The sequence below is a fragment of the Xyrauchen texanus genome, chromosome 6, assembly GCF_025860055.1.
Source record: "Xyrauchen texanus isolate HMW12.3.18 chromosome 6, RBS_HiC_50CHRs, whole genome shotgun sequence".
Classification (NCBI taxonomy): domain Eukaryota; kingdom Metazoa; phylum Chordata; class Actinopteri; order Cypriniformes; family Catostomidae; genus Xyrauchen; species Xyrauchen texanus.
In genome coordinates, this window is record NC_068281.1 from 48,227,439 (window position 1) to 48,242,938 (window position 15,500).

At 37.7% G+C, this 15,500-nt stretch overlaps 1 protein-coding gene and 1 long non-coding RNA gene across 6 annotated transcripts; both read left to right on the top strand.

The window, feature by feature from the left end:
• The first annotated feature begins 417 nt into the window (after nt 1–417).
• LOC127644645 (uncharacterized) lies at nt 418–3,807 on the top strand. Its single transcript, XR_007970695.1, has 8 exons — nt 418–937; nt 1,038–1,158; nt 1,238–1,303; nt 1,539–1,627; nt 1,740–1,843; nt 2,018–2,123; nt 2,260–2,312; nt 3,114–3,807. It is a non-coding gene; the product is annotated as an uncharacterized LOC127644645 (long non-coding RNA).
• Nucleotides 3,808–5,057: 1,250 nt separating this feature from the next.
• On the top strand, nt 5,058–15,044 carry ftr93 (finTRIM family, member 93). Of its 5 annotated transcripts, XM_052127903.1 has the most exons (10): nt 5,059–5,197; nt 5,596–5,686; nt 5,831–5,899; nt 7,667–7,714; nt 7,887–8,486; nt 8,924–9,019; nt 9,554–9,787; nt 9,994–10,141; nt 10,265–10,324; nt 13,964–15,044. In XM_052127903.1, the coding sequence occupies exons 5-10, from the start codon at nt 7,902–7,904 to the stop codon at nt 14,503–14,505; spliced, it is 1,665 nt and encodes a 554-aa protein (XP_051983863.1). In that variant the 5' UTR covers nt 5,059–5,197; nt 5,596–5,686; nt 5,831–5,899; nt 7,667–7,714; nt 7,887–7,901; the 3' UTR covers nt 14,506–15,044. The 5 variants fall into 5 exon arrangements, with proteins under 5 accessions (XP_051983860.1, XP_051983863.1, XP_051983859.1 ...); XM_052127899.1 differs by lacking the exon at nt 5,831–5,899 and having other exon boundaries at nt 7,667–8,486; XM_052127902.1 differs by lacking the exons at nt 5,059–5,197; nt 5,596–5,686 and adding an exon at nt 7,236–7,425 and having other exon boundaries at nt 5,881–5,899; nt 7,667–8,486.
• Nucleotides 15,045–15,500: the final 456 nt, after the last annotated feature.

Consider the following 15,500-nt stretch of genomic DNA (forward strand, 5'->3'; position numbering starts at 1 on the left):
TTTTTCAGATCGACAACACTGTTGAAGCTGTCATGGGGATTGAAGAAATGACGGAGAGTGTCTTAAAACTTGATGAAGTTATTCAAACTGCCCTGACCCACACTGCTCAGGTCCAAAAACAAATGAACAAAGACAAAAAATCACAAATTAAATTCTCTGTGGGTGACAGGGTGTGGAGGTTGAATGTTCGGAGCCAGCAGAGAAAAGGAGGAAAACTGGATCCAGATTTTCTAGGCCCTTACACTGTTAAAGCCATTGAAGGGAAGAGTGCTGATCTGGCAGATGAGAGAGGGGTCATTTAAAAAAAAAAAAAAAAAAAAAATATTGACCACATGAGGCTGTATATTGAGGAGACTCCACGCATTCCTCACAAGATTGTATCTGGGATGTTCACAGCAACACCTGCATCACAAAACATCTCTGCTGCATCACCTGCAAATGTGTTATCGCCCACCACCACAGCATCATCAGTGCCATCGCCCACCACCACAGCATCATCAGTGCCATCGCCCACCACCTCTGACATGGCTGCAATATCTTTCTCCACTGCTGCATCTGTGTCATCCCCTCTGTAGCATCTGCAACACCTGTAAATTCAGTTGCAACCTTGCCATCACCCACCTCTGTGCCTTCTCACTTCAGCTTAACAGCAGTTGTGGTATCAACCACCAACACCACAGCAGTACAGGACAACCTCAACAGCAGTACCTCAGCAACAGGATTAACAGTTGTTAACCAATGTTATTTAGAAATCTTATTTGGTCACATATGCTGACTGATAGTGCTTTAAAATGTTTATTTTTGACATCCATCGTTACAGGTATCCAAGAGGCTTGGTCAGGAAAAAATGTCTGTGTTGCTGTCCAGAATTGGACCATACAAAATCTTCTTTGCAGATATTAATAAAACTGATCCAAATAATGAGCTTGAAAGTGAGGTAAAGGTTTTTTAAATGTCAGTGATTTAAATCATAGACAAGGATCATCATAGTATCAAATGTTGACTTTAACTGTAAATCCCTCATTGTCTTGCTTAAGGTCATAAATGCATATGTGTCTTCTTGTAAAGAGATTCATTGCACATTCAGAAGTACAAGCATTCCAAATTGACACATTTGAAATATCAAAAATCTGGAATAGAAAAAGATCAAAACCAAAGGTTAGTTTATTCAGGTTAATGTATGTTGCAATTTTGAAATGTAGTACAGAAATGTTATAATACTCTTTCTGAATTTCAGGTTAATCCCACAATGTACAAATATCTAATTGGCATTGTGAATGACCATCACCACTGGACAGTTGTGGTAAAAACAAAACATTTGACTTTACATGTAAATAAGACACTTGCAAGATTTCGTATTACAATACAGATATTGACTTATTAATAAGATTATATAACCTTTTATAGTTTTTCTAAAACCATGTGATGTACATTGAATTTACTTTGAATGAATAGAATTTTTTTCTTTAACATAATATAAGCGTAACAAAGTATCCTTATCTCTTACATTTTTTTTTTTTTTTTTCTACATTTAAAAGATTATTCTGCCGTCGCAAAGGAGGGCTTTGTTCCTTGATCCCATGGGAGAAATTTCTTCCAATCTAAAAAGGTGTCAGGATGTAACAAGGTACCAGAAGTTGTTCGACTACAAAGTGTGCTTTTAATGTGCTAAATTGATTTAAAATAAATAAATAAGTTGTGTTTCAATGACAGAATAATGATGATTTTTATTTGTTAAGGGCTTTTTTGCGACAAGGGATGCCATGTGTCAAGGTGGTGTTGCCGAACGCTGCCTCACCCAAAGCAAAAAGATGGCACATCATGTGGTGTCTTTGCTTTGAAAGTAAGTGATGTAAAATATATATTTTTTTTATGCTATCCTCCTAAACTGACAATGTCCTCAAGCATGATCTTGGAAAACACAATGAAGACGATTTATGGAAAATATGGTTGATGTGTAACATATGTTTGATTTCTCTATATTATAAAATTGATTTATTGCTTTGCTCTTTTTCAGTTTGCAGAATGTGTTCTCAGAGAGGAGCCAATAGTTTTTCTTAATACAGCAGAGGGAGTGGAAGAATTGAGGAATGCAATAGCTGTCACTCTTCTACAAAACAGTGGTATGTTTAATGTAATGTATTTACATAATATTTGTTAACACTTTGATTTTCAAGTCTACATAGGATTCTTTAGAAAACATAACTTGCAAATTTTTATTTGAAAAGGATGCAAAATTTAAATTCTAATTTTTTTTAGATGACCTGAGCCAGCTGTGCCATGCCTGTGAAGAAAGTGGAGATTATAACTGGGTAAGTAGTTACAAACTGTTCAGTGTTTATCTTTAGGTCTCAATCACTGAAGGTGTGGTGGTCCCTTATTTTTGCTGGGATTATAATTTATTATTAACAGTATTATTGTTTATTATTTTATTTTTATTTTCATAGTTTTGGGTGGTTAGCATGCTTAAAGAATTAAGAAATTTGGAACACATATCTAGTTAACACATTAGGGGTGGGGGGCTTTTCAGTGCCACTTTTTAACTAAAGTAGTGGGGTCAGTTTCACTTACTTGGCACATAGATTGTTCACATCATTCAACAGGATTCATGTGACTGGCAACACATTTCGGCAACATTATGCCAAGACATTGTAGATGCTAAATTGTGAACAGATATTTGATATATTGAAAAGTGTTGCAAGGCAAAATACCTTGCCCTTGCAACATAGAATATATATACATAAGCATCCCAGGGTGATACTGCAATAAGTTGTTTGAGAAAATGTCAAGAGTACCTTTCTAGGCAAAGGGTGGTCACTTTGAAGATGCTAAAATATAACACCGCTTTTATTTAGTTTGGATTTTGTTTAGTCACAACTTAATTCCCATAGTTCTATTTATGTTATTCCATAGTTTTGATGACATACTATTATTCTAAAATGTGAACAATTATAACAAAAATGAGTAAGTGTTTCAAAACTTAAAAAATAACCCATGGTGCTTGGGACCATCACAGCTGTATTTCAGTATTGTTCACTCATTTCATCTAGAGCAATTTTACCAACTCTGTCCTTTTTATTGCTGAAAGATAATAAGTCCTTACTTAATTTTAGATTGCCTGTGACTCATGCAACCGTTGGTACCACACATCATGCGTCAAGGGGAAATCAAATGTGCATTTTCTGTGTCCTGCCTGTTAAAATTCTGATGACATGAAGAACACATACCAAGAGGCTTGTGTAAATGACATAAGAAAAAGAAAACAAAGAAATACTTTTTTTTTTTTTTTTGGTTGTTTCTTGTTAATTTAATACCCTTGTTTTTTTTTATGTAAAATAAACATATCTATTTATTTAATAAATTACATTGTACATTGTTCAAACACTGGCTGCTAATTGTAAATTAGGATATTTATACATTTTGTTTCTTCTGATGTTTATTTAATTGGAATGCTTGGGTAGAAAAGGCCCTCTACAGGGCCATTGGCTAAATTTGTTTGTTTGTATTTCTCTCTCTCTCTCTCTCTCTCTCTCTGTCACTTTCTCTAACTCTTGTGCCATGCTCACTCTACTTCCTTTACAACCCTATTCTCTCTCTCTCTCTCTCTCTCTCTCTCTCTCTTCAATATATTTATCTGTGAAATTTGTTTATTTATTTGTATATTGTTAATATTTATGTTATTTCCTTCAAACACTGAATGCTATTGTTAATAAAATAATTCTATGTATTGATAAGTATTCTGTTTCTCCTGAAAGTGGGATAATGTTAAATGTTTGGGCATAAAATAAGTGTTAAGTCATCCAGTGTGTTATGAGACATAAAGTGCCTCTTGTGTCTGCATTTTACCTATTTGAATGACTTTTTGAGCATCCATGCAGAATGAGGGAGGTAGAATCTAGGTGGGCTTAATTTCTTTATGATTTTTAAGAATTTTTTTTTTTTTTTTTACTGTCATGTTTGTTTTTCTAATTGTGCATGTTTAATGCTCTTTTTTTTTTTTTCCTTCCCGTGTGTGTGTGTGTGTGTGTGTGTGTGTGTGTGGTGTGTGTGTGGTGTGTGTGTGTGTGTGTGTGTGTGTGTGTGTGTGTGTGGTGTGTGTCTCCATAAGGATAGTAAAACCCGAAATTTTTGACCTTGTGGGGACATTTTGTCGGTCCCCATGAGGAAAACAGCTTATAAATCATACTAAATTATGTTTTTTTGAAAATGTAAAAATGCAGAAAATGTTCTGTGAGGTTTAGGGGATAGAATATAAAGTTTGTACAGTATAAAAACCATTATGTCTATGGAAAGTCCCCATAAAACATGGAAACACAAGTGTGTGTGTGTGTGATCTTATTTGTTAAACTTTTTGCTTAAAATCTGAAAGGTGCAGTAGAAATAAAAATTGTCTATATTTATTTCAACCAAGGGCCAATTACAGAATCTACTACATGTACAAGTTTAACAAGTGTTTAGATATAATACCCATAACATTATTAATAACACGTAACATAAGAGTTGAGTGAACTAATTTTCTTGTTTTGTAAAGCATGTGACACCTTAGTGTAAAATCTACCAGTAGGCTACTGATTTAACGTCCAAATAGCAGACAAAAGAGACCTAGAATCGACTTGTTGTGTAGAAACACTATTTCCATAAGGATCAAAAGGACGTAGGGCAATTACGTTTGAAATCCTTTCAATTACATTTCACAGTCTGTGCTGCCATCTACTGGAAAATGTATAACTTATCATCTAAACTGATCTTTCGGATGGCTTGGGCGAAGACGAAATTCACACATTTTACTGCCATCCAGTGGAAGCACAGCGGTACTGTGCGCGTGCACGCTGAGGGGGGTAGACTTTGGCCAGGCAGTCGGAATTAGGCACAACACCTAATTGTTTTAAAAGCGGAGGTCCGCGCATTAAGTGTAGCGCGAACTTCGCCGTTAACCCATGGTTTCTGGTTCGGGTAGCTCTGTATTGTTTTGGTAGGCACAACGTCCTCTACGCACTTCCTGATGAAACACGTTACGCTATCAACGTAAGCCTCGATGTCGTCATCAGAAGCGGACCGGAACATCTCCCAGCCCGCGTAATCAAAACAAAATGTCAACAAAAGTTAGTCTAGGGCAGGGGTTTTCAAACTTTTTAATCACAAGGACCCCCAAATATGATGATTCCATGCTGGGGACCCCCTTACCTAAAATATAAAGGTAACTATGTATTTTGGAATCAATAATTTTATGTAATGTAAATACATATTTCAATTCATATTACAATAAACGTAAATATGAAATGCTGTTTCAATAACAATTTTCTTTTATTATTTGGCAACTCACTATAGCCAAAAATAATTCTCACAATTAACTGTTATATGTAGCTTCTGTAGTTTTTTGTATTCTGAACAATTAAAAAATATATATACATTAACTGAACAGGGTAAATTTTTTCACAGTATTAATGCACTGGTAGATGAAAAATTAAACCTGAAGGGCAGCATTTGCATATTCAAACATGTGAATCAAACTAAACAACACCACATTCACTGATTCAAGATGTCCTAATGAGATGGATGAGCCTGATGGCTTGTCAATGCGTGGTTTAATTTTAGTGAGAGCCAGGCGCATGTCACTTTTGACCTCCAGACGGGCCCGGTGCTTGGACTGAAGTACTTTCAGTGCTGAAAATCCAGCTTCACACAAGTAGGTTGTGGCAAATGGTAAAATACACTTTATTGCCTTCTCAGACAAAACAGGGTAGTCCTTTCTCTCAGACATCCAAAACTCTGACAGAGAAAGGCAGGGGAACTTTGTTTTCATCTCTCCCTTATTTGTCAAATCAATCAGTTGCTCTTGGGCTGCTAGATCCAGATGAGTGCCAATCCCTGGTGCAAATGGGTTTCTAACAAAGTCCAGGTGGGTGTTGTTCAAATCTGGGAAATATTGTTTAAAATAGCCCTGAAGATTGGTCTAATTTAAGACCAAAATGTAAGACTGTATACCCCTGTCTTTGTTTTTGTGCAACTGACTGAAAAAGTTAAGACCAAAATTTAGTAAGACTAGTCTAAAACAGTTTAATGCAACCGGCCCCTGAGGTGTGACATTCTACACTCCATTTGTAACCATTTAAAACATTTTGTTAATACGTGTACATGTAGTTTTGATTACCTTAAATTAACAACATGGAATATTTACATTTACACATTTGGCAGATGCTTTTATCCAAAGCGACTTAGAGTGCGCTTATAACTGGGACAATCCCCCCAGAGCAACCAGAAGTTAAGTGCTTTGCTCTAGGACTCAATGATGGTGGCTGTGGGGATCAAACCAGCAACCTTCTGATTAACAGTTCTGTGCTTTAGACCACTACACCACCACCACTTTAATTAATTTGTCACATTGAACTTTAGTGAAGGCAAAACCTTTTTTTTTTAAACATGGCGAAAAGAATTGGTGATCAGTTACAAGTCTTAAGATGTACACTTTCCCTAAGATATTTATATACATTTTAAACTAAAATCTTGATGTTGATTTTAAAGGTCCATGGACACATGTGCCGACTATCCACTACATTTCTAACCTTGGAGTGGTGATGGCGTAGTGGCTAAAGCACAGGGCTGTTAATCAGAAGGTCACAGGTTCTAACACCACGGCCACCACCATTGTGTCCTTGAGCAAGGCATTTAACTCCAGGTTGTTCCGGGGGGATTGTCCCTGTAATAATTGCACTGTAAGTCGCTTTGGATAAAAGCGTCTGCCAAATGCATAAATGTAAATGTAACCTCGTTGAAGCAATCTGTTTTCATCTCTAAGTTCCTCCATTTGACTCTGAGTAAGGTTTGACCTTGAATCAATAAAGATTCTGTTAAATGGTATGTAAATGGAACACCCTTTTTGTTGCATTAAAATTAACATTCATGAAATTGTCAGTTTTTGGCGATGTACCATAATTCTTCTTGCTCAGCTCATCCAGAAGGAATCTCTGTTGTTCTGCAACATTCTCATTGTCCCTCAGTCTATTCTCCTATGACTATTATGTTTGCTTTCTGCTCAGATCAAAGATCAAAAAGTCCTTTTTTACTCTAAATCGCCACTTTTACATTTACTTTCAATTTTACATCTGAAAATCATGTGGCGCCTGTTTAGTTTCATGGTCATATCTGAAAATGAATGTTAAAGTGGAGATTTAGAATAAAAGAGAACTTAAATATTGTTCTGTTTCTCACATACTCCTATTATATTGCTTCTGAAGGTATTGATTTAACTACTGGAGACATATGGATTACTTTTATGTATCCTTTATGTGATTTTTGGAGCTACAAATGTCTGATCACCATTCACTTGCGCTGTATGGACCTACGGAGCTGCAACATTTTTCAAAAAAATCTTAATTTGTGTTCTGCATACAAAATAAAGTCATAGACATCTAAGATGACATGAGGGTGAGTAAATGATGAGAAATTTTAAATTTTTGGGTGAAATATCCCTTTAATTCACAAAGGAGACAATCTTCCTAAATAATCTTTGTCAGTATAGCTTCAGCAGTTAGCCTCTGCTTTTAGATGTTGAAATGATCTGAGGCAACATAATTTTTCATTTCTACTGTGTAGCAATGCTTGCCAACATGCACTGATTTTCATTTATATTCCATTACTTGATCATCTCTTTCTCCCTGTTTGCCAGGAGCAGAATAACACTACTAGGAAAGCTTGACAGAGTGAACTACAAAAGGTTCTGTGCAACTTTGACAAACTAGCAGGCATTTTAATCAGTGATTGTGACCTAAAAGTCACACCTCACAGTCACATCTATTTGCACACATATTACAAACACAGAACCAGTATTTCAGCACTTCAGTTGAGGGAAAACGAAACTTAAGTGCTGTTGTGTCTTTCTATTCGAGTGTGCATGCAGTAAAATGGCAGAAGCCAGTATTTCAGAGGATCAGTTCAGCTGTCCAGTGTGTCTGGATATACTGAAGGATCCAGTGACTATTCCCTGTGGACACAGTTATTGTATGAGCTGTATTACAGACTGCTGGGATCAGGATACTCTGAAGGGAGTCTACAGCTGCCCCCTTTGCAAACACATTTTCTCTCCAAGACCTGTTGTGGGTAAGAATGTGGTGTTCGCTGAAATGTTGGAGAAACTGAAGAAGACTAAACTCCAAGCCACTGTTGCTGGTCAATGTTATGCTGGACCTGGAGATGTGGAGTGTAACGTCTGTACTGGAAGAAAATACAAAGCAGTCAAGTCCTGTCTAGTGTGTCTGAAGTCTTACTGTGAAACTCATTTTAAGCGTCATGAGAAATTTCACCCAGGCAAGCGACACAAAGTGATCAATGCCTCTGGACGACTTCAGGAGATGATCTGTCTAAAACACAATAAAAAGTTGGACATCTACTGTCGCACTGACCAGCAGAGCGTTTGTGATCTGTGTATGATGGATGAACACAAATACCATGAGTCTGTTTCAGTTTCAGCTGAGAGAACAGAGAAACAGGTAAGAATTTATTAAATTAGATGTTGAGAGTAATGCTGAAATTTAAGCTTCTTATTATTTCATTATGTGAGAGGAAACAGACCAGGGAGTGATACTAAAGACATGAAACTGGTACAGCCATGTTGCCTGGGACAATGGTCAATTATACAGTTGAACTATTCATATTTAAAAATATTTGAACACAGAATGCCAGAATTGATTCAAGAGAGATATGCATGAAAAATCTATCATATATATTAATGTTATTATAATCTGTAGTTACATACACAAGTGATTTACCCACAATGTTAAGGGCTGACCAGTCCAGAATCGATCATTATCCATTGAGCAACACTACCCCACCAATATTGGATTCATGCAGGTTTTACATGAAGAGTTTTTGATGTGTACTTTTAGGAATAATTTCTGAAGATTACTGTTATTGGTTTGTCCTACAGAAACAGTTGAAGGGTATACATAGAGACCTGCGGCAGATAATCCAGGAGCGAGAGAAAGATGTTGAGGATCTGAAAGAGGCTGTGAAGTCTCATAAGGTGAGTTTTGAACAGAAGAGAAGTTTGACACTCATGTAACGTAAGCCAACTAGTATTTGATAGCTGTGCGGTATGTAGGAATACCTCACTCTCTTGGCTTCAAGAGGCGCACTTGTGCCTGAAGCTAGAGGCTGTAGTCTTTAGCCTCCTCGTTAGCACACCCACCTCCCATGCCGTCTGACACTGGTTCGAATCCTGCTCGAAGAGGGTCGGGCAGGACCGGTTACAGTGGTGCCGTGACCCGGATGGGAGTGAGGTTTATGGGGGTGGATACACCGGGAGTCAGTTGGTATGTGATAGCTGTGTGGTATGTATGTATACCTCACTCCCCTCACCACAAAAGGTGCCTTTTGTGTAGCCTTTAGCCTCCTCGTTAGCGCACCCGCCTCTTTTGCCAGAGACGCCGATTCGAATCCTGCTCAGAGCGAGTTGAGCAGGACCGGTTACACTCAATTAGAACTCTCTGTCTTCCAGTTTTGGAGCTCTTTCAGTACCACTGAAGCCCACTATGTGATTGTAATGTGTGTGTAACAGCACTCTGCACAGACAGCAGTGGAGGACAGTGATAGGATCTTTACTGAGCTGATGCGCTCCATTGAGAGAAGCCGCTCTGAGGTGAAGCAGCTGATCAGAGATCAGGAAAAGGCTGCAGTTAGTGAAGCTGAAGGACTCTTGAAGCAACTAGAGCAGAAGATTGCTGATCTTAAGAGGAGAGATGCTGAGCTGGAGCAGCTTTCACACACAGACGATCACATCCATTTTCTCAAGGTAACCGAACTTAAAATATGATGGTAGATCCTGCTATTTCAGGAGACTTTTACTACATTAGTTGTAATGCTGACTGGAAAGCTGTCAGGAATCCAGTCAGGTGATGTTGAGTGTTTGTGTTCTCATGATGTCGCTGAACAGATTCCCTTCAGTCTTTGCATCTTTATTTGAGTATTGTGCTTGAATTTGTGTATGTTTGTTCCCAGTGTCTGTCCGTTGCTGAATCTACAGATATTCCCAGCATCACTCTAACTAATCTTATCTCTTTTGATGATCTGAGAATGTCTCTCTCTCAACTTAGAAAGAAACTTGAGGATCTATGCAAAGGCAAGATAAAAAAGATATCGGATAGAGGTAAAATATTATTTATTCACTCCCGGAAGTGAGTAGACCATTATTACACTGTAAAACACTGCAGTGAATATGGGATGATTTAGATTGTTTTTACACCTAAATTATTTATTCTGGTTTCCATAGTGAAATGCATCCAGACCATTCCCTTCCATGACCCCAAGACCAGGGAGGAGTTTTTACAATGTAAGTTACATGCATAGATATTCACTGTCAAACCTGTTTGTCAGGTAATGTGCTTATTGTGATCAGTAGCGGTTCTAGCTTGTTTGGTGCATTGGGCGAAACCTGCTTCAACATGCCCCCAAAGTTTGGTTTGGTCAAAGGGGGGGTCTGTGATTCTATATGAAGTTGTTGACCAGGGGGGTGCCGCCGCCTCATGCTACTGCCCATGTCGCCCATGCCTAAATCCACCACTGCTTGTGGTAACATCCTTGTTAACAGGTGTTATTATAAATGTAAAATAAGATTTAATAAGACTGAACATTTATATTAAAAATACAGTGAAAAGCACAATAGTATACTTTGTGTTATGATTAGTTGTATACAGCAATGGACTTACTTTTAAATGCAAAAGCTCGATGGCATTTTAATCAAATACTATTTCTACTTTGAAGCTAAAAAGCATAGAGACTCCAGCAATTAAAGATGACTATATAAAGATGAGTGCACTGAGTATATATATATATATATATATATACACACACACACACACACACACACTCACCTAAAGGATTATTAGGAACACCTGTTCAATTTCTCATTAATGCAATTATCTAATCAACCAATCACATGGCAGTTGCTTCAATGCATTTAGGGGTGTGGTCCTGGTCAAGACAATCTCCTGAACTCCAAACTGAATGTCAGAATGGGAAAGAAAGGTGATTTAAGCAATTTTGAGCGTGGCATGGTTGTTGGTGCCAGACGGGCCGGTCTGAGTATTTCACAATCTACTCAGTTACTGGGATTTTCACGCATAACCATTTCTAGGGTTTACAAAGAATGGTGTGAAAAGGGAAAAACATCCAGTATGCGGCAGTCCTGTGGGCGAAAATGCCTTGTTGATGCTAGAGGTCAGAGGAGAATGGGCCAAATGATTCAAGCTGATAGAAGAGCAACTTTGCCTGAAATAACCACTCGTTACAACCGAGGTATACAGCAAAGCATTTGTGAAGCCACAACACGCACAACCTTGAGGTGGATGGGCTACAACAGCAGAAGACCCCACCGGGTATCACTCATATCCAATACAAATAGGAAAAAGAGGCTACAATTTGCAAGAGCTCACCAAAATTGGACAGTTGAAGACTGGAAAAATGTTGCCTGGTCTGATGAGTCTCGATTTCTGTTGAGACATTCAGATGGTAGAGTCAGAATTTGGCGTAAACAGAATGAGAACATGGATCCATCATGCCTTGTTACCACTGTGCAGACTGGTGGTGGTGGTGTAATGGTGTGGGGGATGTTTTCTTGGCACACTTTAGGCCCCTTAGTGCCAATTGGGCATTGTTTAAATGCCACGGCCTACCTGAGCATTGTTTCTGACCATGTCCATCCCTTTATGGCCACCATGTACCCATCCTCTGATGGCTACTTCCAGCAGGATAATGCACCATGTCACAAAGCTCGAATCATTTCAAATTGGTTTCTTGAACATGACAATGAGTTCACTGTACTAAAATGGCCCCCACAGTCACCAGATCGCAACCCAATAGATCATAAATCAAAAACATTACTGTTAATTGAAAGTTTCAAAATTAATATAATGGTTTGTTTGAGAAAATAAAATCAGGAAATGTAAAACAAGTAGAAAGAATACAAAAAGAACCCAGGTGCTTGTGAGAAGTGATGGAAAACACACACACACAAACACACACTACAAAGACCGTGATCTGTGACGTCTGAAGTTTCATTCGGCTGATAATCACGTGACAAATCCCAGTGCAAGTTTGAACCCAGGCCAATACAGTCACATAACAAGCACATTTAAACCCAAATCCAATTCAATAAAATGTTACTGCCCAGACCACATCCATAATTATTTTCCATCTACATGTTTATAACAAGTTATTCATTTACACACATTTTTCTTTTTCTTTTTTTTAACAGAAAACAGTGACTTTGTAACTCATATATGAAGCCCTTGAGGCTTGAGCCTTTACTTTGTTGTTTATTTTTAAACTAATTGTATTGGAATTTTATATGTACGAATTGTGTGCAATTTAAAAGAACTGTGGGTAATTAATCATTATTATATCAGTATACCATGTGCCCCCTTTTTTTTTCCTTGATATTTTTAAAACGGCATAAACTGAATCTGGACTTTATATGTGTCAAACGATCATGTGTTGTGCATGTGCGGATTATATTTACAGTAGGGTTTAACTGTGGATTTAACAAATTAAAAATGTTCATCCTGCATAAAGTGAGATTTTTTTTCCAATGTACTGTATATATTGGACGAAAACATGCTTAACTATCCCAAAACAAATTACACTGCCTTCATTTAAGTATTTTTTTTTTCCCCAAATGTAGGCTATAATCATTTATAACTTTTTTCTCTGCGCATGTATGCAGCAGGCGAAGTCGGAAGATGTTATCCGCAACCACTTATAATTGTGTCAGTGTTTTTTTACATTTCACAAATCACTAAGGTATGAATTTGGCTTTGGGATACTGACCAGCAGTTATGTGCTTCTATATCCCGTAGCAACAGGCGGTCGATTAAGTGAGGTAGTTCCGCTATGAAATTCTCTATGTGAGAGCGGAAATCTTTACCAATCAAATGTACAATAAAGACATGAAAGCAGAATACTGCGCCTGTAAATTAGGACACACAAATCTGCAAGATCACACATGTTTATTTGATTTTTTCTGTGTGTGTGTTCGCCGGTATTCAAGGAAATATGCTTTGCCAATGTACAGTATTATTAAGCTTGCATATTCAATTGAGGGTGCTCTAAAGTCACTGCATAACCAGGCTTGCATCTAGCTGGCAGCTGCACTGACATGATTGCAAAACAACAAGATACCTTACTATCTACTTATCTATTCATTTATTATCGAATGGTAGTGTAGCCTACTAGCTGACCTTTTGCTGCGCTACCGTGTTCGCGTAAAACATCCTTGTGCTTTCTGTCAATGTGACGCTTAAGACTCCAAAGGGAATCTTTGCTAACTCTCACAGTCTCTAAACTCCCTTTCAATTTCTTCTCCTTTCTCGTTCTTAGCTTTGATTTTTACTTTGCATTTATGTATACGGTTTCAATCTAAACAAAAAAAAATTTGGAACTTCATAACCTCAGACCTATTGCTTATTTCACAGATTCCCAAACCAGCATATCACAAAGCGCATTCTGGGTTGAGCGAGTGGCTGAGCAGTGAAATTATCACTGCTTCGCTCCTCACTCTGCTCACATGCTCTGAATGGCAGTATATTAACTCTTGTGCAGGCGTTTTGAGTAATGAACTCAATTTCAATACATTTATAATGAAAACCACATTGCTTCAGAAAGCTTAATTTTCCTAACATTACTGGAGACATGAGGCAACCATTGGGGAGAAGGGCCTTTTTACAAGCTGCCTCAATCCAGATTTAATTTCAGGTAAAACATAACACTTGTTAGTTAACTCCAACCTGTAGATGGCAAAAGAGACAACACCATCTGGTGGACAGAATAGCACAAACAGAGTGGAATCAAGTAGGGTTGTTACATAAATCATACAAGCACTCTTTGATGAGCTTAATAATAGTGATACACAATGTTGTCAAGCTTTTCCCCCTAAGGTTTCGAACAACTCTGTTGCTTATTTTATCTCCAACAGATTCCCATCAGCTCACTCTAGATCTAAACACATTGAATGGACTCCTCTATCTATCTGATGAGAACAGAGAGATTTCTCAAGGTGACACATTCTACCACTATCCTGATCATCCAGACAGATTTGATTACTGGGAGCAGGTGTTGTGTAGAGAGAGTGTTTGTGGTCGCTGTTACTGGGAGGTGGAGCTGGATGGGAGCAGTACTGTGGAAATAGCAGTGTCTTATAAGAACATCAGCAGGAAGCGAGAACATTTGAGAACAGACTGCTTATTTGGATGTAATAATCTGTCCTGGAGTTTGTGCTGCTCTTCCGACAGACACACATTCAGTTACAATAATATAAAGACTGAACTCCCTGTAGTGTGCAGCTCGTGTAGAATAGGAGTGTATGTGGATCACGGTGCTGGAATTCTGTCTTTCTATAGCGTCTCTGACAAAATGATCCTCATCCACAGAGTCCAGACCACATTCACTCAACCTCTGTATCCGGGGTTTAGAGTTTATTGGGGATCAATGATGAAACTGTGTGATTTAACACCATAGAGTGTAGAGTTCCACATGTTAGTATAAGTATGTAAATATATGTATGTTAGTATACACTGTTAATACATGCTTGCCAAAGCACAGCTTTGAGCTGCATTTTAAATAATTAACAGTGAGATAAATAATTTCAATGATCTATAACACTACAGTATCTCATAACTACTGTTAACTATAAACTTGTTACTGTCAATAAAAATGTTTTCTATGATTAAATTAAAAATCTTCCAATCATATTAATCTAATAATGGTTTTAGTGTAAGTGAGTGAGATAGCATCACCAACTAACAACACAGATAATTTCCACATGCTATTACTAAAATGTAATTTAAATTAAAAATTGCTTCAAAGCCTGGAAATGTGTTCATATTGAAGTAATGCCTTATTTTTGTTCATTTAATCACGAAACATTAAATCCTCATCTTTCTCAATAAATGATATGCAAATCAATACTTGTAATGATAAAGTAGTGTCATGCCACGAGATGGCAGCACAACCCTATTCTCATAAAGCATTCTGTGGCTGTCAATAAAGTCAGATCTGTTCAGTCATGGAGTCGTGTCAGTGTGTTCTTAACATTGTGCTGGAAGTGGGATAATTCATGCTTACATGGAAGGGCTGAAACCCCCACAACCCATGATATTAGCAGGAAGTATAGCAGACAATGGGACAGAATGAAAACAGAAGTTCAAACTGTACATGACCGCCACAGGCGTAGAGACAAAATAAAAAAAGATTCAAAGTTCCACACTGCTTCATGTTATTGTGATGTGATGCACTGGAGATACAAAACACTTAAAACTTCACGGACGAAGAGGACAAGACTGGTGTAAATGTACCCATTCAGAAACTTCAACGAAATGTAACATTGGAGAGATGTTTTTAATACAAGATTACAGGACCCAGGAAGTTCAAATCTAAGTCATGTGAATTTGGCCAACTTTGCGATAGTTTAAAGGTGCAGTATGTAACCATTTTTTTGGCCTTTTTTTGCCAAT

Excerpts from the sequence above, each read along its gene's own strand:
- ftr93 (XM_052127900.1), top strand. The coding sequence starts at position 7,902 with ATGGCAGAAGCCAGTATTTCAGAGGATCAGTTCAGCTGTCCAGTGTGT. Across the intron at positions 10,142-10,264 it reads AAAAAAGATATCGGATAGAG|TGAAATGCATCCAGACCATT; the intron begins GTAAAATATTAT and ends TGGTTTCCATAG. Across the intron at positions 10,325-13,963 it reads CAGGGAGGAGTTTTTACAAT|ATTCCCATCAGCTCACTCTA; the intron begins GTAAGTTACATG and ends TATCTCCAACAG.